The sequence below is a fragment of the Epinephelus fuscoguttatus genome, linkage group LG6 (assembly GCF_011397635.1).
Source record: "Epinephelus fuscoguttatus linkage group LG6, E.fuscoguttatus.final_Chr_v1".
NCBI classification, from domain to species: Eukaryota; Metazoa; Chordata; class Actinopteri; order Perciformes; family Serranidae; genus Epinephelus; species Epinephelus fuscoguttatus.
The window spans coordinates 27652304-27677741 of NC_064757.1; the positions used below are offsets into that span (position 1 = coordinate 27652304).

Sequence of the window (25438 nt, forward strand, 5' to 3'; positions counted from 1 at the left end):
GCATGTGTGGGCGTATGTGTTTTTGTGTTGAGTGACCTAACCTTCTGTACAGAATGATGTACAAGCACAGGTTACCTCATCCAACATGATACAGTGCTGAAAAACTGAGGTCAACTTTCATGCCGGTATTCATGGGAGGTGAGTCACAGTAACATCACTGTTGAGATGATGTATTACGTTAAAAACAATTAATCTTGCAAAAAGAATGAACGTCACAGTTATCTGAAGTGGGCTCTGTAGGACAGGGACTGAAAGTGCTGTTTTCACACAGGCTGCTGTGTTTGTTTGTCGCTGAGCTCAAGAGGTTGTCACTTGTTGGAAACAAGGATCAAACCTGATTGTAGGAAGAGATTTAATGGAACTTTTCAATCAGTAACAGCACAAATGGTGTCCTGGCTGTACACAAATACTTCATGAAAACATTGATTGTCTCTGGCAGTCATTTCTATTGAAACTAATTCAACAGCACTGGATTATCTGCCATTTTAAAGGTAAACTATGCAGGATGTTCCTAAAAAACAATGTGTAGACTCATATAAAAGTGATCCCTGTGTGTGGCTGTGTGTTTATCTGCAGAGACTCAGCCCTCTGCCTGTATTTTCTTATTTTCTTGTCAACTTGTTGCAGCCCGGACGTTCCTCGGCACAGCATGCAGGTGAGGTCGGGACTTTTTAACGTAGTTGTCAGACTGTAAGTAGCCCGCATCCAAGAAGAAGCTACGAAAAGGGAGGACACAGCGTAGAAAAAATGCAAATACAGAGAACAAGACTGAATCAGGTTCACTGTTGCTGGAGATACTGTTTACAAACTGTAACTGACAATGCCTGCACTGTATATCTTTAATCCTATTGTATCAAGACAATAGAAGTAAGAACTTACATACAGCCATCTAAACAGACAAAAAAACATGACTACAAAAGCAAGTCAGATAAGCAAAAATCAAGTTCAAAAGACGAAAAAAAGGACACACTATGAGAGGGTGAGAGCGAACCAAGACAGTAAAGCTGGAGGTTGGACAGCTAAACAATGAGCTAAACTCACTATAAAGCACCATAAAGCAAAGCAGAGCTTCAAATTTGGGTAAAAAATTCTCTGTACATTCATTGTCACATTGTTTTCTCTTTGTCCTTTGGCACATTTGCATTATAAAGACATAAATTATAGCTGCTGTGATGATGATAGAGCAGCATGTACTGGTTATAAACTTTGGCCAAAACATAGATCGATAAATCAATGATGGTCAAAAGACAGCTTTTGATTCTATATAGAAAAAAGCCTAATCTTGAATCATGAATCTTGCAGGGGTGTCAAACAAACAGCCTGCAGGTCCGAACCAGCCTGCAAAAAGGTCCAATCCGGCCAGCTCAATGACTTTGCATGCCTAATATTGATGCACTTGTGAAGGGAAAGAGGTGTTTGGTTTCAGGAGTGAGTTAAACAGTGAGCATGCTGCTGCTTCAGAGGCTTTTCCACCCTGACCAGAACACAGCTCTCTGAAATCACTATGACTACTTACTGTGATCATATCTAAAGATACTGAACATTATGCAAAGTGTTGTCCATCAGCAGCTTCAGTACAAAAGAATCTGTATCAGACTTCTATTTTGAAACAATATTGGTGGAACCCTACAGTGAAGACAATGCCAAACTTCTTTATTTGTAAATGGTGTGTAAGGAAGGGCAAAACTGAACGTACTTTCTTAATAGCTTCCACTTTACCGGTGGTGTGGTGATGTCAGCATTACTACATGATGCACATGTAATGACAGAGAGTAGTAGTACTTCTTTTTTTAAGATTATTTTGTTGGGCATTTATGCCTTTATTCGGTGGGACAGATACTGTATAGATGGATATGAAAACAGGGAGATAGAGAGATGGGATGACATGCAGCAAAGGGAAAAGGATGTCAGACTCAAACTGCTGCTAGGGACTGAGCCTACATGGGGTGCTACCAGGTGAGCTACCAGGGCACCCCAGAGTCCTTGTACTTCTTTATACTAAAACAAAGGGAAATAATTGGATGTGTTTTTATTTATAGGTTATAATGCAATAGGTTGTTCAGGCCACTTGAGATCAAATTGGGCCGTAAGTGTCCCATAAAATAAAATGAGTTTGGCACCTGCTGTTCTACAGTCTACAATCCTGGGATCCAGAGGGGAGGAGGCCTTGTCTTTATTCTCTTGGTGTGTGAGTGTAAGTGTGTGTGAGCACATATGTGCATGTGTCTGTGATGGTCCAGCAGCCACACAGATTGAAAAGGGACCAAACCTGTCTCTGCTTACTTTACACCCCACCTCTACAGCCAGCCTGGCACTGTGAGTAATTTACAGCTACGCTGGAGCAGATGAGACAACAGGCTAACTGAGATCCAGCAGCTTTGATTGACTCTGAGCCAAGCAGGCCAGCACAGGCCCATCACACACACGCACGCACGCGCACACACAGTTTACTCCCTGCAGAAGCCTACAGTATACACAAATGTAACGCCCACAGACACCCCTCACACAAACTCCCCTCTCTCCGTCACACAAACACACACACACACACACACACACACACATATTGATAGCTCAGCCGAGAGGTGTGAACACAAACTATTGGGTAGAAATTGGAAAGTGTCACACCAAGCTCAGCTGTGACATGTGTGTAATTTGTTCTTCGGCGGAGTGACCATAAATATCCACTCCCTGCAGTATGTAGCCCATGACACCTCCAGATCTCTGTTGCATTATTTTTTTTTCTCATATTCCACATTTATTCTGGTGGCAGACGCCCCCTCTCTACAGAATACAGAGAGAGCAGGAACACACTAATTACCACCACAGATTTTAATGAATGTATCACTGACTGTGAGAAGTAGGTCTGCTGTTCATTCATGACCTTAACAAAATGTGGAGAGGGAATTCTATATAGTATGTACGATGTTTAACGTTAATGGTAAGAGCTGAGACATACATTCATCGGCCACTTTATTAGGTACACCTGTTCAACTGCTTGTTAACACAAATAGCTTATCAACCAATACCATGGCAGCAACTCAGTGCATTTGGGCATGTAGACATGGTCAAGACGACCTGCTGAAGTTCAAACCGAGCATCGGAATGGGGAAGAAAGGTGATTTAAGTGACTTTGAACGTAGCATGGTTGTTGGTGCCAGACGGGCTGCTCTGTCAGAAACTGCTGATCTACTGGGATTTTCACACACAACCATCTCTAGGGTTTACAGAGGATGGTCTGGAAAAGAGAAAATATACTTATAGGTGCCTTGTTGATGCCAGAGGTCAGAGGAGAATGGCCAGACTGGTTCAAGATGATAGAAAGGCAACAGTGACTTAAACAACCACTGGTTACAACCAAGGTCTGCAGAAGACCATCTCTGAACCAACAACATGTTGAACCTTGAAGCAGATGGGCTACAGCAGCAGAAGACCACACCAGGTGCCACTCCTGTCAGCTAACAACAGGAAACTGAGGCTACAGTTCACACAGGCTCACCAAAACTGAACAATAGAAGATTGGAAAAACGTTGCCTGGTCTGATGAGTCTGGATTTCTGCTGCCACATTCAGATGGTAGGGTCAGAATTTGGTAACAACATGAAAGCATGGATCCATCCTGCCTTGTATCAACAGTTCAGGCTGGTGGTGGTGGTATAACAGTGTGGGGGATATTTTCTTGGCACACTTTGGGCCCCTTAGTACCAACTGAGCATGGTTTAAACACCACAGCCTACCTGAGTATTGTTGCTGACCGTGTCCATCCCTTTATGACCACAGTGTACCCATCTTCTGATGGCTACTTCCAGCAGGATAACGCACCATGTCACAAAGCTCAAATCATCTCAAACTGGTTTCTTGAACATGACAATGAGTTCACTGTACTCCAATGGCCTCCACAGTCACCAGATCTCAATCCAATAGAGCACCTTCGGGATGTGGTGGAACGGGAGATTCACATCATGGATGTGCAGCCGACAAATCTGCAGCAACTGTGTGATGCTATCATGTCAGTATGGACCAAAATCTCTGAGGAATGTTTCCAGCACTTTGTTGAATCTGTGCCACCAAGAATTAAGGCAGTTCTGAAGCCAAAAGGGGTCCAACCTGGTACTAACGAGGTCTACCTAATAAAGTGGCCAGTGAGTGTAAGTGCAATATATAAACCAAAAAAAGATGCTTTGATAAATAGATCAAGGTGACACTACTATACCAACATGCAGACCATCACAATTTAGAAAATCCAAAAGACAAAATCCACAACTTGTTGTTACTGAAGAATGACTTCGACCTGCACTAAAAAGTTACTAACAGAGTGATGACCCAATTCAGAGACATCTCCTGGCTGAAGTAAACTTTTGAGGTCATAGCAGTACATATTAAAGTACAGTAAAACGCCAGAGATATGTATGGGGGTCTATGAATTATCTATACTGATCATGAGCTGCTCATATCTCTTTTCATCCTTGAAAAGCAGATTGTCCAATTTGGGATCTTCTCAAACCTGGGGTGTTTAGCCAAACCAACATTGTGTTTAGCCAGGAAAACAACTTGCCAAGGCAGGTGTATCAAGCAGGCTTTTGTACCTGAAATGAACAAGTATTGATGGCGGATGTCCTGGATGACTCACCAGTGGACACAACACACATCAGTCAGTGCATGTCCTTAAGAGTTGACCAAATGAAGCAGAATCTAAGTTCGATCTGCACCATCAACAAAGGGAGAAACAAATATATTCAATGAATCTGAATCGAATCTCCTGCATTAAGGTTTTAGCCAGGTTGTACTACGTGTAGTGGCCAGAAGGGGGATCCAGGCACATGTTGGGTGTAGAAACTGCAAGTGTCCACCTAGACGCTACCTCAAGATGGCCTGAGGTCGAGGATCAATATTGACTGAAAGACCTTGACACCAGTGTCTATCATACATTTTTGAAAACAACCAACATGGCCGCAGCTGACGTGGAACTTTCTGTTGAAGTACTATTTTCAAATTCTAGCGGCAAAAGCGGCAGCACTCGTTCATAGACATATTGATGCTACACCAGCTCATCTCTGTTTGTCCATTGCTCAGGGCTACATCATATGTTTCACTGCTCTGACTGACAGTAGGTCTATCCAATTGGCTCCAAAAAGCATTTTGGTCTATAGCCGTTGATAATGCTTCTTGGAATTAAAAAAATAGCAGACCAGACTAATTCACATTTCTGATTTGGTCTGGCCATATTAGGCAACCCTTTACCCCCCTTCAAATACAGTTGCAGAGATAGCAGTGCCAAACTTTCAGGAAGGGTTAAGTAAAATGAAAACTGGCACTTCCCACAGAAAGTAATCCAGATTCCAGTTCAACTATTGCATCCTGCCTCGTGCAACAAGAATCAGTCTATATCTATATAGGATCTATATTTGACCTGACACTGCTGGATGCCAGAGCCAAGGTTCAACAAACGCTGATTACAATCTAGATCATGACACAACACCAAAACACTGGGAAAATGTTCTCCAAGAGATCTTATCTTCTCTAGAAACTACTCTTTCTACCCCAAAGTGGGTCCAAGCTGTTAGTCAAGAGTATCTGCTTTGTTCTAATGTACAATGCTACCCTTGTGAAATGATCAAACCATGATGTGACACACTTGACCACCACACAATGCTCCTGAAGCAGAGCCAGAGGAAGACCAGGTGCTGATTCTAGAAACACCTGCACCCACACAAAGGGTGGAAATGTAACTGCAGGAGCATCTAAACTAAAACCAGCAGATAAAACACCAATGCCCTGCTCGGCCAACTCAAAGATTATGTGAGTTTGCATGAACTGTACTAGATGCCTATGTAAGTGTATTACACAGAAGTGTGTGCTTGTATGCTGCTACAGCAGGAACACTGACCATGTCTTTCTGGTGTGAGATCCTTCAGGGCAAACAGGTACAGTATGTCACCTTGTTTGACCTACTGAGGTCTCCGGGCTTAATAGAGTAACTCTGAGATGGCTGATAGTCAGAGATGACGTGCATTCATTTCCCAGGTTATGTCAGGATCTGATTGGGGTCATTACTGGGTGATGTTGAAAGCAGACAGAGCAGTGTTGCTTCCACAGAGCAAATGCAAAACTAGAGCAGCTATATAATGTGACACTATAGTGAACAAAGGAGACTAGTATGAGTGGTGATTTCTTACAAGGAGGTCACTGGAAATCACATTTAGAGGGAATAAGGTGCAGATTTAGCTGTAATTTGATTTAATATGCATCATGGGAATTCCATTTCATTGTTCTGTAGTCAGACTTTCCTTCATTGATGAATTGCGGCGTATGTTGAGTGTTGATAAATGAAAGTCTGCAGGATACAGACACAAAGTAAAGGCTATGTGTGGGAGATGTAGTGACTGTATTACCTATGATGTGTTGCTAGAGTGAGATAGCAGGCTGGTTGGGCCTGTGGCTGTTGCCATGACAACCAGGGATAGCTGTGCTGGTGAGCAATGGTGAGACAGTGCATGTTACAGGTTTTTTATCTCCTTCTTTTTCTTTCTTTTTTAATCTTTTCACTTTTAAATGAGGTAGACGTGCCCCGGTCGTGCGTGTGACCACGGTAACATCAGCGGCGAGCGTGTGCACGTTTTGTGTAATTCCTTTGTCTGTCCGTCCTCCCTGCTTCTCCTCTTGGTCCATCCCTCCCTTGTGTGACATCACGGTGTGTGACATCACCAGAGCCCAGAGCTGATCAGCATTCAGAGCGGCACAGCAGCCTCCCTCCACACACACACACACACACACACACACACACACACACACACACACAAGCATATATACACACAGTGGAGGCGACTGAGCATGCTCACAGCACAACTCCCTGACTGCATGACGATGCTATCACTAACACACATACTGTAGACAATATAACACAACCGGTCAAACGTATATTTTGATGGCTGAAAATTCATCAAAGCACATCATATGAACAGCTCATATGACAACCGAACGTGACTGACTCCTCAGACTCAAACTGTAACCATCATAAAACCTTGACAAATGAACAGGAGAGGGTTTTGATGGCAAAGGAGCAGGTGACGCTCAGGAGGTAATGTCAATTCAATATGATATTAAGAAAGACCCCTTAAAATGAATAAAATCAACAACCTATAAAGTATTGAATCTATCCGCTCCTGGTATTTACCATAAAGTTGTACTGCACATCAGCTTGGCCTGTCATCAAGCAATAAACACCATGTAACTGCTGCTTAATGACCATCGAGAGAACTGTACAAAGACGTCATTGTAATTTCATATTTCGTCATTCATGTATGGATTTTAGTGTTGTCAAAAATACTGATTTATCGATACATATTGTTTCTAAACATTTAAAACAGTTTCAATATTCATTGGTACCAGCTGGGCTTTCTTTCTCTCTCTTATTATTAATGTTTACAAGAAAAGAAAATGTTATAGTTGTCATGTTAGAGTCATTTTATATTTATCTGTTTTTAAATGACGTTCTTTATTGAAAAATAACAGAAGGCATACAGAAATACAGTACTTTTTCTTCCATTTTTTCTTGTCTTAACAAACATCCCTGCCTTCCTGCCCTGGCCTTGAAAGTCCATGGAAATACAGGGATTTTAAATTTATCTTTTAATAAAAAAATAATTTCATGCCCTTTATATCAATTTTTTCCCATCATTTTGAATATCGATATTTTTCAAGATATTATATCGAAGTCAGAAATCGCAGTATCGTGACAGCACTAATAGAAATGCAGCATTCGGTGTGGATAGGTAAAAAGGTCTGCTTAAGTTCTGCATTCTTGAGAAATCTACAGACAGCTGTTTGCAGCCAGTTCAAGTGTCAGCTATTCATGACCACCACACACTAATTCTGTAACCTTTTAACAAAATTATAGATATATAATATACAGTACAGTTTATAATAGTGTAACCTTGTGTGAAGATCAGTATACACTACAAAACTGCCAAACAAAGGCGATTTTTAAGACAAATTTTAAGGAGGATTTGTGGGAAAGGTTGAAGGTTCACCTCTGAGTGAGGGAATCTGAACTATGGGAGTGAAGGTGCAAGGAGTGAGTGTGCTTATAATGTTATTTTCTTGTTTACAATTGTGTGTGTCTATGTATTTTTTGTTGTTTCCATCGAGGACCACTTTGGAAATAAGTGTTTCTAGTCATGCATTTTTGTGTCACAATACTCCCTTGAGTGGTTGTGCTCTTGAATTGCTCATAAAAATAAAATTAAGATGCATCATACCTACATAAAAATATGAAATCACACCATCAAACCAAAGTTATAGAACACATCCTGTCCATATTAGCCACAAAACACACAACAGTGAATCCTGGGTAGCAGCGTCTATATGTTTCACTAAATAACACCAGAAGTGTATTCACACAATTGGGAAATTGGGGTCTGACCAGAAAAAGCAGCAGCATGTATATATATTAACACATCCAACAGATATGGTAGTTAGTGTAAACTTTTGTTCTTCTTACCTTGTTAGAGGCCATCTCGCTGACCGAGTGTCTCGTCTGCAGCGTCTCCAGCTGGTCCAGACACCAGTCCAGCTCCTCCAGGGTCTCAGTGGCCAGTTTCTGGTAGGCCTCCTCTGCAGGGGCAAGACAGGAGGGCAAGGGGTCAGTAAGGGCCCGCTTCAGAGGGCTAGTGGACGGTCCAGGCCCGGGGTCTCCCACCCCACATACAGCTAAGCTGGGATACCCCGAGTAGACACATGGGTGACTCTTCATACTGGACAGGTGAGCCAGCTGTGCGGGTCTGGGAGTTTTCCTGTATCCTAACCCACAGATGAGCAGTCACAGGTCAGCTGCAGCAAACGCTCACTGTTTCCCCTCGGAGAAAAGAAACCTCCGGTGACGTCCTACAGTTCGAATCCTGGATTCCTCCTTTTAAAAAGTAAGTCAGATACAATCCCAGGGAGTATAGTTGCAGGTGATGGATGGCTAACGGCCACCCTGAGTCAGTTCTGGGTGTCCAAATGAATGTTAACAGTAAGAAAATCACAGCAGAGAATACAGAGGTAACAGTAATCTCACACAGACAGACTCATTCACTGCCTCCCATACACAGCACACATATCACAGTCAGCGATCTAGGTGTGTGAGCTTTACGCTATCATTCATAAGAGAGTATGTAATTCCAGTCATGTAGCAGGATGAACAGCAGTTTGCTTAGCAGGCCCATGTCTGCCATAGGAGGGATGGAGGGAAGACAGGGACGGTGGGAAAAGAGAATCCAGTGAGAGGCTCACAACCAGGCAACATCCATGTCAGCACTGTCCAGCAAGGAGCAAGATTGTTCAGAGCATCCTGACATGGTTAACAAATACAGAGACATCTCAAACACACACACACGGACACACACACACACACACACACACACACACGGACACACACAGACACACACATGCATCCACACTCACACACACACACTCACACCAGACGAAATGCTAACCATAACACATCATGATTTTGTCTCCTTAGCCCCTCTGCCAATGAAAATATCCATGGTGTCCGGGAAGCAAATGGTGTAATCCGGTGCTGTGTGTGTGCTGGGTAGTGTTTCCTATAGATGCTGTGTGTATAGGGGGTGGGCTGCTGTTGCTTCGGCGTCCCTGGTAGCCAAACGTGCTGCTCTCCCCAAGCTGTACCTAAAGCCTGAGAGGACTGCACTGTGGATGGGGAAGGGAGGAGGACAAGAGACGGAGTGGAGCAACAGAGGAGTGGAGCCAGAGCTGGGAGCTCCCTATACTGTGTGTGTGTGCTTGCATGCTGATATGTGCTCAGCATACAGATACACCAAAACAGAGGTAAACAAATAGATGACTGAGACTATGGTAAAGATGGTTAGTGTCACATCCCTGCATCAATGTCTCTCTTTGGTCATTTGGAATTGAAGACATGCCCCCTTCTCAAAGTCAGTCTATGTTAACAGAAAATGTCACCTTGTCAGAAGCCAATTAATATTGATGCCTTGACTAATTTGGGAAAGCACGGGCTGGCGTTCAATTACACAGACGGAGAAAACAGAAGCAGATTAAAATACAGAGGCTTTACATTCAGACCCTGTTAAAGCCTTTGGGAAAATACTGCCGTTCTTTAGGCTTAAATTATAAAAATGCTGCTTTCCCCACTTATCTTTCATTCTGGGACATTTTATTCTCAAAGTAAATGATGCAAAGTTACAGCTCTGGGTTGCATGTGCAGTTTTTAGCTCCTTGGGCTCCAGTGCATCATAATATTATATTGTATGTTTGGGAACATGCACACCAGGACTGACCGACCATCCTTAAACCTTTTCTGACACCTCCTATTCTCAACAATATCCCCCCTCTCCTACTCCATTGTCTTTGACACATCTCTCCCTCCCTTCTTCCATCAGTCCCCTTCCTCTCCCACACTCCTCGTTTCCTCCGCTGATCTCTGAACATCCTTCCTCCTCCCCTCTTTTGTCTCCTTTCTGTCTCTCTCCTCTTTCTTTCTCTCTCTGTCCCCCCCCCCCCCCCCCCCCCTCGCTGTCTCTCTCCCTGGTGTGGTGTCAGTGGCTGGGGTGCTACTCTTTCTGACAGCAACTGCACTGACGTCAATGACATTCTTCTCATGCTTAGTGCGACATCAGACACCGGCGCTCGGAGAGGCCACTCTGCTGCACAGACGCAGGGCTGCAGCCAAACTATGTACCGGAACAGCTCGACGGTGAAGTCGGACTGTGAGAGGGAGAAGATGAGAGAGGAGGAGGAGGAGGACAAAAAATGCAGAGATGAGGAGACAGCAGGAGAGGGGAGACTGAACTGATGGGAAATAATGCTGATGTGATTTCACTTGTTTGGATAATTCATATATGTTGTCACTTTGTTATACATCAGACCAAATGCTTGTTGTTTAGCAGCTTACATTTTAAGACAGTATCATGTGTCAGTTACAAAATAAATGGGTTCCAACAGACTGCACTGTACCACATGTGTCACTGGCCAATACAATGATTTTTTTCCCTCTTTTAATTCCATTTAATGATGATTACTTTCACTCTGATTCATTCCTCGTACTCATAGTTTTTTTGATCAACTGTTGAAGAAGCACAGCTAGAAAGAAAATGGGAAAAATGAACTCTACACAAGACTCAAAAAGACGACACTGGACTGGAATAATAATCAATAAATACACTAATCCTTAAGGCTGTAAAAACGTGCGTTTACCCAAGCAGCTTTTGTTTTGTTCGCTCTAAATTTTTCAACTACTTTACTATTTCTTTATGCTGTTGTAACTGACATGTCAGCATCATAAAAAATGTTTTAATATTTATCTAAGTATCATATTTAGTACCTCCACTCTGCTCCATGTCTTTAAAACCCTATCCATTGAAAGGTCTGACCCGTTTACATAAAATAGAATATTTATTTGAGACCTGATAGAGTAACTCAAGCCCTGTTGTTTCCATATAAAGTACAAGATGCAATTTCAAGGAGAAAAGTTTAGAGTCATATCCTCACTCATATTATTAACTTTATACCCACAATAAAAATGTTTCGAAAAAAACTCCAAGAACATTTTGGATCGAGTGTATGGGATGTAAAATATTAAAATGATATTACACATACTAGTGTTGCATGATATTGGATTTTTGCCAATATCTGATATGCCAATATTTTTCAACAATTTTGTCCTATTGTCAGCTGATCAATGCAGTCATTTCTTTCCTCCTAACTGCAGTTGAATTAAAATATTATTATGCCAACGCTTACCTTTGAGCTGTAAAATTATTTATTTATTTTTGTTTATTTTTTTTCTGGAAATTTTAAAACAGTGAGGATATTTGTTGTCATTGTTGTAATTATTGTCATTAGTAGTTTATTGTGGTTAATTTATTGTTTTTTCTGCGTGTTTTTTTTTTGACTATTGTTTTGTAGTTTTCCTATTTTCTTGTTGTATTTTGTTTCTTTTCCCCTTGGATTTTCAATTATTTGTTTTACACCATGATGTTATGTTTGCTTGCGTGGACCCCAGTCAGAGTTGTTGCTGTGTTGGTAGAGACTAATAGGGATCCAAATAAATAAATAAATACGTTCTTTTTGGCATAAATTCATCTACCCACTGGCAGATGCTGACATAAAATACAATGCTTTTCAAAATGTACACACTCACTGGGCAAAAAAAGAAAACTACCTCAACTTAGGTTACATGTAAAACATGGCAAATTTATTTTTATGTAAAATTAATTCTAATTTAACAGGCTTGGATGATTCTCTCCCTGAGACAATCTCCGCAATAGCCACAACCAGAGCAAACTTTTTTTTTTTTTTAAGATTTTTTTTTGGGGGGGCATTTTTACGCCTTTAAATGATAGGACAGACTAGTGTGAAAGGGGGAGAGAGAGAGAGAGGGAGTGACATGCAGCAAAGGGCCACAGGCTGGAGTCGAACCCGGGCCACTGCGGCAACAGCCTTGTACATGGGGTCTGCTCTACCACTAAGCCACCGACGCCCCCGCAACCAGAGCAAACTTAACCTATTGCAACTAATCAAAGTCACGAAAAAAAAAAAAGTTTCATCAGCTTGTCATATGCAAAAAGTGTTTATTCACGGTTGTGATATTTCACTGTAAAGCCTTTATCTGCAGATACCAATGACATGCTGATATTATCCTGCACCCCTACCACTGTTTGGTCTCTCATTAGCTTTAACCAGCATCTACTCTCATCCACAACAGGTTAAAGGTCCCAGACCTACCAAAATGTTTTTTCAAACCCTTGACAACTCTAAAAAAAAATCTTCTGTTTCTGAACAGTAAGTCCATAACGGAAAAATGACATGCAGTAGAGGACGGCAGTCGGATGTGGATAGATAGGAAATTAAAAAAGAAGACTAAATATAATCCTTCTTTGATCACTCGTATCCTATCCCAAACTGATTTACTGAGTTTCCGTTAATTATTCCTCCTTTATTGTGCTTATCTGCAGGATGACTTAGTCGCCGCCTCAGCGAGCCTTTGCATTACAAGCAGTCAATACTCTCTAACAATCACGCTCATGACTCACAGCTGTCACCAGTTTATGGCAGGGACCATAATGGCTGTGCACCAGTATGATTGTGTTCTAAATATAGCCCAATGTCACCAGTTCCTCATATATACGCAGGTTATGTATCGGGTTATTGGAAGGAATGTGTGCATGGATCTCCGTCATATGTGGAAGAAGAAAGAACTTTTTTAAACACCTTAAAAAAAACACTATTAATAAAATTAATGTTTTACCTCCTTTACAACATGCACAAATGTGTGTGATACTATGAGTGTCTGCACACATGCCTCAGGGATAATTTCACCAAACAAAACACAGTGAAATTATTTATTAATGCTGGAGGTTATATGGTCTCTCCTGCAAACACCAGCCAGGTTACAGCCATTGATACTTTGATACGGCTAAAAAGCAAAGTGACTGTCAAGGACAAGTCTATTCTCGCCATCTAAGACCGTCTGTGCCATGTCCTCCTCACAACAAAAACTCTCAAAGTAGGCCAGACGGGCTTTGCAGCAGAAGCTATCTGTCTACTGGTTACAGCACATCAGACTATTCAAGTCAGGTATGACTTTAGATATATGGACGGACAATCCATTATTGAGGTATTAATATGTCTGTGGTTATGAATGAAGTGTTGGAGGTCTCAAGGCACTGAACTGGTGTCTGTATTGTATGAACTAAAACTTCTTCCTTAGCTATCCTAACACACATACAGAGGTGACAAGTGGTTTGCCATTGAACATGAAGCTTTCTATGAAGAAAACTGGAATAATAATTCAAGAAAAAGCCAAACAAAGTTGGTTCAAACATGAAGTGAAGGTCGCCAACACCATAGTTTACATCTGCTACAAAACTACTTCCTGGAATATATGTGGGGTTCATTAAATGTCTGTAATGATATGCATTGGAGCTGCAATGATTACTTTAAAGAAGTTGTCAACTATTAAATTACTCCTAAACTAATTTGACAAGTGATAAATTGGTATGAGTAATTTTTTAAAGAAAAACCTGTAAAAATACTCTGGTTTCAGCTTCGTAAAATGTTTTCTGGTTTCTTTATCTCTCTATGACAGTAAACTGAATATATTTGGGTTGTGGACAAAACAAGACATTTGAGGACGTCATCTTGGGCTTTGGGAAACACAGATTGATATTTTTCACCATTTTCTGACATTTTTAGACCAAAATGTAATCAATTAATTGAGAAAAAATTCAAAAGATTACTTGACACCGGAAATAACTGTTAGCTGCAGCCCTGATATGCACAGGATGGATGTGACAACTTGCAACGGACAGCAGACACCGAGCATCGGTTCATAACTGACCAACTGTCTTGCCAAACTTCTGTAACTGTTATTAGCTTTTCAGAAATTCCTGCTAACATCTTGGCTATAGAAAAAAAAAAGCCACACTAATCCAAACTTGATAGAAAATAGCAGAACAACAGCTACTGACAGGGAAATATTTGTTCTTTTTTCACTTGGCCATTGCTTTGCTCAAGTAAACCAATCACCCGCAAAATACGTTGTCCATATTTGTATTCTGACCATGTTGGATTTTATGTTCATGTTCTTTGGCTGCCTGCACGCATGGATCTGTCTGCCAGCCCCTCATCACCACCATGCTGATATCTTACAACAGGCAAAAACATCACTTATACACCACCAGCATCCTTTGTATCAGCTTTAATCTATCCAGCCTCCAGTTTTAAATAAAAGGGTGCATATTACCACCAAAACTATTCCTCTTGTGTGTGTATGTGTGTAGGTATATGTACGAGTTTGTGTGTTATGTCTATGAGTATGCCTGTTGATGACTTTTGTTTGTCTATTGGTGACCTTTATGTTACTGATATGTGTTGTGTTTTGTGTTTAAGCTGCAAACCACAGGGATAAATAAAAGTATTTATCCTTAGTCCACTATTTAGCATTTACTGTACAAGCAGTGCATACACATGAGATAAATGGTTTACAACACACGGCAATGTTATTGTGAGCAGAGGAGAACATTTGTAACAGTGTATTAATGTACAGTATTTGTCCTTTGATGACATATTATATCATAGTTGTTGACAAATAGATGTAATACATACTAAATGTACTTTGTATCGCACCTTTAACGGAAATAAAATTCACAAAAGACCACCATATAAACAAAAAATTAATTAAAAAAGAGGTAAAAGTATATAACAATAACAGTTTAATACATTACCAAACATGTATATATGCTCACAACTATGTTACAGTGTGTTGCAAACCATTTATTGGATGTTTATATACTGCTTATATCTGCTAAATAGCTAAGTGTTACCTCTGGGGATGGGATGATATGCGACGTTAGCATGGATTGCGATAACAAACACTCACATTAAGTTCATAAGATATAAGATCATGGTGAATTCTGTCTCCAGCAGCATCCAAAGAGACTGCAGGGCAACCATCAATAAAAGAGACTCTGCAAAAACAGGTTGCATGTGCACCAACTTCAAAGAATGCAACCAATTTAAATGAAGAATTGGCATATTTCAATTCGAAATATATGATGCCATTGCAAATGCTTAAAAACCCTGGCTTTATATGATTGTTTTTCCACTAAAAAGGATGCCCACTATAAAAAAAAGTTATGTGTCTACGGCCAAATCTAATCCTGATTCCTAGACCACACATCGAATCACACATATACAACACACACAAACACATTCACACACACAACACAAGCCACCATGGTGCCCTTACTGTCCACATACCTGTGAAGGTGGTCTTGGTGATGGGTGGTGGGTTACACATGGGTGATCTCCTGTCATAGAGGAAACAAACACACACTGAGACATTTCCAACAGTGATTTACCTCGAAATATTTTTATTAAAAATTCTCTACATGACTCAAGGAAGCACCATTTCCCCTCACTTGTTCCTACACATGTAGAGGGGGCACTGTAGCAGAGTGCAGCTTTACACTGTTGCTACTGTTGTTGTAGCACTCATTATGAACAGCAGAGGGCGAGCAAGGCCAGACTGTGAGTGAGCACTGGACACAAACGACTCCAAATCACTGCCACTTACTGAGCAGAACATCTTAGTCATAAAGTGACTGTCATCACATATTGTGATATGCTGGCATGTTGATCACTGTTGCCTCTAATACAGTCACTTCACCCACTGTGACAGATTTCTGTTTGGAAAAAAATATATAAATAAAAAATAAAATACAGCTGGTAACTTACTTATTGGATGCTCTGTCTTGCTGTAGATTAGTTAATGCACCAAAGTTGTTTCGTACAGTTCTCAAGCTGGCAAGAACCTGAAGGGCACACAATAGGTTAGGACTCATAAATCATACATCAGTCTACGACAATGTAAAAATGAAGACGATACAAACGATAAATAAGCGGGCAAAAGTGCTCACCTGTGCAAATGGCGTTACAATCATATCGTCACCATGACTGAAAGACACAAAGACGGTAGCTTTAATGTTAGCTGTAGAGCTACAGTGTATTGACATTTGACAACAGAGTAGTGTGCTCATGGGCTGAAATGGTCAAGGGGAGGAGAGACGGGGAGGGAGGAGCGAGGGTCATCACATTAGATTAGTTTCAGCATCTCTGATGCACTCGATCACGGTGACATGTTTACTCATCAGCTGCCAGCTGAGGCCCGACGTCACAGAGTGTAGTAATTTCAGGACTGTTTGAGGTTTCAGGGAGAGATCTATTGGTGGACATGTGTCGGTACACATAAGGTTGAAGGCTGCAGTGATTATTATTTTTATTATGAATTCTATTATTTTCTTGATTAATCGATTAATTGTTTCATCAATGAAATGACAGAATATAAAGACACATGCTCTGTGTAATTTCCTAGAATCCAAGGTGATGTCTTCAGATGAGATTTGAAGTCCAAAAATCCAAGCTATTCAGTTTATTATCATGCATGACAAAGAAAAGCATCAAACTCCACATTTAAGAAGCACGACACCAGCAAATGTTGTGCTTTTTTGCTTAAAAAATTACTGTTTGATTAATTTTCTGTCAAATGATGAACAGATTAATCGACTAAATGTTGCAGCTCTAACAAGCTAGTGTAGTGAATGTCATTTCCAGAATATACCTCACAGCAAGGACACTGTGAAAACCTGCCAGCTGTCTTTGCGCTTGTTGTACAGACGTGTTCCTCAGTTACCGTTACTCCTCGTCCTTTCCTTCTCTGTCCATCCCTCCTCCTCTCCGCCCTAAACTATATCCCACTGGCAGTCATCATTTCATATATTTTTTTAACTTTTATTTATCCAGGGAAAAGTCAGCTGAGCACATCCCTGACTTTGCTTCAGCGACTGCCCCAGTTTTGAAGCCGCTTGCACACATGGCTCCTGGAGTTGATGGAGCGCAGGAGCCTTGCTCAAGGGCACCTCAGTGGGCATTGTTAAGGGAGTGGAGAGCATGTAGCTTTTTTATCTGGCAGGGCGCTGGAAACGGCAGCGCTTTCGTGAGAGATTTTTAACTAGAAGCGCTCCGAGCCGCCACACAAAAGCATCAGAGTGCCCTAAAAAGGTGCTGGCTGCATATGCCCTGTCTTCATTGGGACAATTTTAGGTTACACTTTACTTTAAGGTACTGACATAAGGGTGACATGACACTGTCATAACTATGACATGACACTGTCACGAACTTGTCATGAACATTATGTACATGTCATAAACGTTTATGACTGCTGTCATTAAGTGTCATTCAGTTTTTGTAATGACAAGCTGACATTGTTTGGGTTGTCTTGATTATGACAACTTGACATTAATCAAAGTGATATAACCAGAAGTTGTCTTTGTCATGACAAGTTGACATTCAGTTTGTTAGGGATGTCCTTATTATGACAAGTTGACATTAACCAGGATGACATTACCAGACGATGCCTTTGTCATAACAATAATAATCATTATGTCAACTTGTCATAAACACAGAAAGAGGTGCATTTCTTGTTAATGTCAACTTGTTATGACAAATACAACTTCTGGTAATGTCATCCTGGTTAATGTCAAATTGTCATTATAAGGACATCTCAAACAAATTTAATGTCAACTTGTCATGACAAAGACAATAATGTTCATGGCAGGTTCATGACCGTGTGATGTCATAGTTATGACAGTGTCATGTCACTCTTACGTAGATACCTTCAAGTAAAACGTTACCCAATTTTAAAAAGACAGAGAAACTACATGGACACTCAGCCTTACTCACTCAGTTCCAGCTAAAGGAATCTTCAACAATGAACTCTGAGTCAAAAACCTGGTGACCTCTCGCGCTACATTTTGACTGTGAGCACTGTCAACATCAGCTCAGGTGACAGGAGCGTGTCAGTGACTGCAACCACGTCATGCACACGCCCACAACCACGTGAGCTGACGTGCCTGGCAGGAAAGTCAAAAGAGATGCAGGCTTGTAATGCGCTCCAAATAAGACAAATAGAAGGTACTCAAGAGTGACAGAAAAATCAGGGGGACAGGCGAGTTAAGATATAGCTAGTGACCTTTTTACCTCGGCCTTCTGAGGTCACACACAGACTGTAACTGTTCTGTTGTGATGTTTTCTTGTAAGGAACGTCCTCTGAGAAATTTCTACACTATGTTCTTTGGAAGATGCGTTGTTAAGTACTTCAGGGAACATGAAATTTAATTTTTTATAAGTTCAACTTGATTGTGGAGCTGTATTATTAATTTCATAGCGAGAGCTGTTAAGTGAAGTCGCCTCGCCACTGCAGCTATCTCAGGTTTCCTTGTATGTGCAATTCATCGGAGAAAAAGATATAAGAATGAGGCGTAAAAGGTTTTTTTTTAATGTGGTTTTAACATGGTAACTGGATAGTAGGTGTAGGTCATAGAACGGTCATTGGTTTACTACTCCAGAGCGAAAAGCAGCAGTATGGAGGAGGAAGTCTAAGGTTACTACAGGACATTATTTTTCATCCTTTTGTCTATTTGTCTTTCCTCCAGGCTGGATCGAAATGCTATATTCTCAGTCAATATTTTTATTTCCTGTAGCACTAAGTGTACAGTACATGTAACTGGATAGCCACCACTGCGTGGGAAATGCTATATCAATATATAGGCTGCACCGACCCAGAATATGCCCGCTGGTTTGTGTGTTTTATCATCATGTCTCGAGGTGTAAGGCAGTGGGGGGTTGGTATTATAAAAGACAAATGACCAAACACACACAGAATGTTGGCAGATTAAATGCAGCACACAAATCGATCCCATTGTCCTTATGAGTTATACAGACACAATCGACCCATCCCATGAACTGTGCTGGTGGATACTTTGTGACTCGCCACCTTGTTCATGCTACTGGAATACGGCTAAGAATAGATGTGACACTTCACAATCAGCTGTTGGTCATGCACACTTCCCACCGTGGCTAAAGCCAGCTGCGTGGCAGCTTTAAGACCGGGTCTAATAAACATCCAGCCGTGACACAGATTCAGAGAGGCAGAAATAAAAAAACAGAATTAACCACATTCAGCTCAGTGGGGAGCGTCAGGGTGTTGTTTTTTTTTTTAAATGAAGAAGCAGGTGGACGCCAAAGACATCGTGCACTCACATGTCACTGGCAATGGAGGAGTTTCGGGACATAGACTTGGGCGAGAGGTCGTAGTCGCTGTCGGAGCGGTAGAGGAACGACTCTCTCCGTTGGCTGTGGACAAAATTGGCCTGCAGGATGAGGCCTGAGCCCGGGCTGGCCATGGGGTCCAGGGGGCTGCGACCTGATGATGTGCCATTGTCCACATCGAAACTATGAAGAGAAAAAGAGGGGAAAGAAACAAAGATTATAATATGATATTGTACAGTCGATACAAAATGGTTTTGAGGGCATTTGAAAACATTTGTGATCATGTGAACATTTGTGAACTCCCCAGTGACTCTCCAAGAGACAAAATATCTAACTACCCTGTCTGTACATCTGTCCTTCAATCTTCCTCAACAATCTTTATCTGTTCGAATTCACACTTGGTGGGTGTATTGCTGAGGGACCCACAGAAGTGCAGAGTTGTGAGCAAGCTCTTGAGATCTATGGGACATATTTATTAGTACTGTGTTATGCGGTGTAGAGGGGACGCGACAAATGCCATGCTGGGTACAGCTCACTTTCTGTTGCTTGCTACAGTAAAGCCCCCAAGAACTAGGCTGGGCTTTGAATCAATCTGACATAGTGGCCAAACTGTGTAACTACAACTTCCAGGTCCGTCACATGATGCTACAGGGCCTGAAATTACTCATTCCCATAGACTCACATAGTGAGAAATCTGTGAACCAGTAGATTTCCCTTGGAAAACACTTCAATAAATAGCCTGTAATTAAATTATTACGCCCATAAAGTTGTAAAATTCACTAATAGCTGAATACAGTGATTTTCCAACTGTCAGTCACGTGAAGGAGCTCGAGACGGAGCATTTGGGAAATGGGGTTAAAGGAAATGCTAGTACAATTGCTCTATGGGCCTGTGAATGCAGACGGTCTGGGAAATTTTACATCAGGAAGTTGTACTTTTTTTGGCGTCATTCACCACTGAGCAACTTTCACAGCAATGAACACAGCTCTGCCTCCAACGCAGTACAGTACGGTTACAGTACATTCAAGAACAATAAAGAGAGTGGAGAGACTGGAGATATTACATTGCAGCAAACTCAAAACATTGGTAATTTAACTTTATGAATGAGCACTTTTGTTCCCAGACTTAAGAAGGATGAGGAGTTCTCGAGAAAACTGCGAGCAGCAATACTAGAGGCCGAGCAATCTGCCCATTCTGAACAGGCACTGCTATAGTTTATATACTCATACACAGCCAAGATTAATAGTACAGGAAGTCTGATGTTTCGGCAGCCGAAAAATGAAGGGACAGAAGCACTTCTCCTCAGAATCAGCTTAGACCAGTGTTTCCCAAGTGGTGGGTCGCGCTTAGACAATGACGCCACCTGAAATGATGCCGCTTCTTAAGGCTTTTTACATACAGATTCTTAAACACGTGCACACCATGCATGAATGAATAAATTAACTCCTGTCTTTAACAGACTGTACTTGTGGCTGTGTGACGTGGCTCGACTGTCCATGTCTAAATAAATCACAAGCTCTCTACGAAAACATTAATTATCATTAACGTTAGGGGTCTCGATGACTTCAGAGCTTACTCACATATCGACTCACGTGAGTACTTTTTCCATCGCAGCAGCATAGGCTCTGACATGAGTTTCCATATGTTGCTGTTAACTGGCCCAAGAGCTGTGAAAACATGACAAGCTATGCCTGCTCTGTAAGTGACGGCCGAGCACCCTACATTACTCATACACCGCCCGATGACGTATTTGCTCACAGCATCATCGTTTAAAATTATAATCAGCCAGTGCTTGTTACCTGGCTGATTATAAGATGATTATAATTGGCACCAACAGTTCGAACTAATGCAGCAACAGTCGAAGCCATCTACATACAACCACAAGCGATACGCTTTGTTTAAACTCTGCACCGTCCCACAGGGAATACCTCTGCTCTAACAACGGCACTGACTCACAGTTTCTAAACCAGTGACACCATTTCCCAATGGGGTGTCACAGTGAGCTCCTTAGTCTCCTAGGTGATTGCTTGCCCAGGTGATGACTAACGCCTGTCACCAGGGATATCTGCCTCATCACTAAGGCTATCAAGCAATCCCATAATCCCATCTGGTGTGATGCTAAGGTCAGGGGGGGGATTCCCTCAAGTGCGAACCATAATACCCACAAGGATAACGCCCCCTTTATCATCATCCTCACTGCAGAAACAACCACACATTTAATCCAATATCATCTACGACTTAGCCAGTACAGGACGGGATGTTTATGCATGGTTATGAATGAGAAAGAGCAGAGGATGTACTCAGAACAGAGTGCAACGGTAGGTACGTGTGTTACACAGTATAGAAAGCACATTCCTATGCTGAAATAAAACTTCCGACTAACAAGAAAAACATTCCCTGTCATCACACAATGAAGAATGACTAACGACGCACAAGCATCCTTCCTGTTCTCCATCTCCAGCTTGTATGTTTTCTTCTGGGTATTTCACATCCTCAGCACCGGATGATTCACCGACCGAACAGGTGCGAGTTATTATCACTTTGAATTGTGTTCGCAGGTTTGATTTGCGGGCTGTGAAAATGTGGGAATTGTAGTTGTGGTTTGGGGAAAAAGAAGTCATTTTGTTTCCTACATCTGAAGCAAGGTTATCTCTGTGTATCTGAACATGTTTGACACAGCCACAGTGACACACAGGACATGCCGGGCATATTTTCCACAGCTAAATGGCTAAAGGCTCCGCTATCTCTGTGTGATCTCTGGGAGCAGCAGCAGCTAAATGAGTGTGAGCTTTGGTTGTGGAATGGGATAGTTTGGCCATCTGCCTGATGGCTGAGGGAAGGGCAACAGTATTGTCCTCCGAGCAGACTCTCACACACAGACAAGAGGTAATATGTGAGTTGCAATGACTCCAGCAACTTTTCTACACAGTTTGTCTTATCTTACACACATCAAACCAATCTCTATCGCTAAGTCGGCTCACTCTGTCTATCTGTATATCATGTAAGATCAGAAGCACGTCAATCTAAAACAATATCATCCATACACTCACTCCTATCTAATCCACTCCACACCCTCTTATCACATCAAGGGATCTGTGTGTTTTCTTTCCTGCAGGTGTGAAACCACAAGTGACGTCTAAAACTGTCATCCCAGGCAACAGGTCTCTCCGTTTCCCAGCTGTTCTGCGTGATGAAGTGTGTAAGGGTGTGTGTGTCATGTTTGAGTACGAAACAGAGACAAAGATTACAGATTGAGAGATAACTAAAGTGCCGAAACATAACACCCAGCATATGTTTGACAAGTGATTCATTTTTTTCACACTTACTCCGACGTCACAGTCTACAGAGATTCTCAGCCAAACCCCTGATGCGTAACTCCACTCACAGCGTGTGTGCGAGAAGTGTGACTCCACAGACACGCCCTCTTTGGGAATGATCTTCGTAACTAGTCAACTGAGGTATTGCACCAGCACTGACATCACAGTGGGAATGTGTGGCCTTTCCCCCCGCTATGACACAACACGGCGGCCCTCGATGAGCAAGCATGAGTTAGGAAACATGCCAACAGCTGTGTGACCTTGTTGTAAGAATCAACAAAAAGCACGGGTACGACTCAAATGGGGGATTACTGTGGACATGGGAAGTAAATCCTGTATTACTGAGAGGCCCAGACAAAAAGAAACTACAGTTTACCCAAAAAGGGAGTGATCCAGAACTCAGATAAAGTTGGCAAGGAAGGAAATATTTGATGTGCAAACACTGGATGGATGAGGAAGAGCTCCTTTAGGCTGCTAAAGATATCCCATCTGCTGAATATCACTGCTAACAATATCCTCACGCTCTTGTCTGTCATCAAAAAGTTTAAAGTCACACCACTTTCTTTCTAATGTTTAAACTTAATATATTCTAACCATGTCATTAAAGTGAACTTGTAAGAACAAGAAGCAGTACACTATACAGTGTTGTGTAAACTAATCAGTAATGGCTGGTGTAGACATATCTGCACTGGAGCAGCAAACTGCTCATATTTTGCACTAATATTCAATATTTAAACATATAACTAGTGCTAAAAATCAACTTATTGGATCCTTCACCAACATAGCTTATGCGTATTTCAATTTACAAGTCACTCCCACTCACATTTTAACAGGTTGAAACTGTTTTGTTGAAATACTTTAGATCAGTCATGCCATGTATATCGATATATTGATAGAAATACTTAAAAAAAAGATGACACATACACAATATTTAATTTTAGTGACGTCTATAAACTGCAAAGCAAACTACACTGGCATCAGTAATCTATGCAGAGGATAAATATGAGAGAGAGACTAAACCATGAAATTCTGCAGACAGTAATATTTAGGTTATTACAGTATTTTAGCAATAATTTCACATCAAAGTATAACCACATCTACTAGTGCAACTACATATGTGTATTTAGCTCCCAGCAAGATGGCTATTAACTTGATAAGATGACCCTTCACAATTAATTTTCACCCACAAATGGCAGATTGCTACCTGATAATTTCAAGAATTGAGGGTTTGAGACAAACGTGTGATTTTGGATTTGGGTTGCTTTCATTGACATTAGCACTGATTTAAACCAATTTAAACCAGTTCCAGTACCTAAAATTCAGTGATGGTAACCAACGGTGCCTTCAATTTTACTGTAATAACAAGCTGCAGCGGTGATGTAGTAGATTGAAAAGCAATTTGGCTTCTCTGCTCTTTTCTAATCACACGTCTGATTCTGCATGTGAGTCTGCTTGTCTAGCAGTGATTTTTGGCTATCACTTAAATAAAATAGAAAAGAAAATAGACCAGACACCAAAACTTTGGTGGCAGACAGGGACTGCAGTGATAGTTTTGGCTCCCTGACAAGCCGACGGAGCGGCCATGGAGCTCCGTGGCTGGTTTCCCAGCTTTGGGGGTGCTTCTGCCTCCTATCTGAAGTTAAATTCGACAGCTCTGTAAAGCTTTGTTGCCGGCCTTGGAGCTCCGGGGCTGGCTTCCAGACTTTGGAACACTTTGAGGCACTTTGAGGCACTTCCGTCTCTTGCCTAAACCTGGCTTTCTGACTGGAGATGTGCACTTAGGTACTGAAATTTGGCACAGATGGAAATAGTACCCAATCCTATTTTGGACTACACACTTAAGAAACTTAACTTAAAATACAGGTATTCTTGGTTCAAAGCATAATTGTATCTTGCCTAGTCTGTGCAAGCATATTTTTTGTAGACTAGGCAGATAATAACATGCCGGAGGGCCTGATTAATAATCTTTGTGGTAATCCATGCCCTGTCTATCTGTTGTCTAAAGATAAATAAACTAAGATAAAAGCATCACAGTAACCTGAATAGCACACTGTGGCAACTAATTTGGCTACAATAACCTGCAGCTGCATGAGCAGATGAGGAGACGGCCTGCAGAGACAGTGTTTCCCACAGGAGTAGGGTTTCATGCGTGAGGTCATGTTGCAGGGAAAAAAGAGGGATTGTTTGTTGCTAGAAACCTCTGAGGTGAACTGTAACAGAGGAACTTCGGCACTGTAGTTGTGACGACACTGAGGTGGATGTAGGACGCTGCTGGGTCATATGTATGCCTAAGGACATCGCACAGCTTTTATTCTCTCTCTTTTTGTCTGTGGCTCTCCATCACTTCTGTCTCAATTTTATCTCTCCCTCTGTGTCTGTCTTTCCCTCTCTGACACACACACACCAAATGGCATAGATCAATGACTCATTCATTTTCAGCCCAGGGTCATTTGAGCAATTATAAACACCACAGGAGTTGACGTGACAGCACTG

The 25438-nt window shown here is 41.6% G+C and overlaps 1 protein-coding gene across 8 annotated transcripts in view; it reads right to left on the minus strand.

The window, feature by feature from the left end:
• pde4d (phosphodiesterase 4D, cAMP-specific) overlaps positions 1-25438 on the minus strand; it is a 260681-nt gene that overhangs the window by 15970 nt on the left and 219273 nt on the right. For all 8 annotated transcript variants that reach the window (XM_049577852.1, XM_049577850.1, XM_049577849.1 and 5 more), the window contains 5 exons: positions 19620-19811; positions 16439-16475; positions 16257-16333; positions 15780-15829; positions 8497-8609 (listed from right to left, as the gene is read on the minus strand). In XM_049577852.1, the coding sequence (XP_049433809.1) occupies positions 8497-8609; positions 15780-15829; positions 16257-16333; positions 16439-16475; positions 19620-19811 (469 nt within the window). The remainder of the gene's footprint in view (positions 1-8496; positions 8610-15779; positions 15830-16256; positions 16334-16438; positions 16476-19619; positions 19812-25438) is intronic.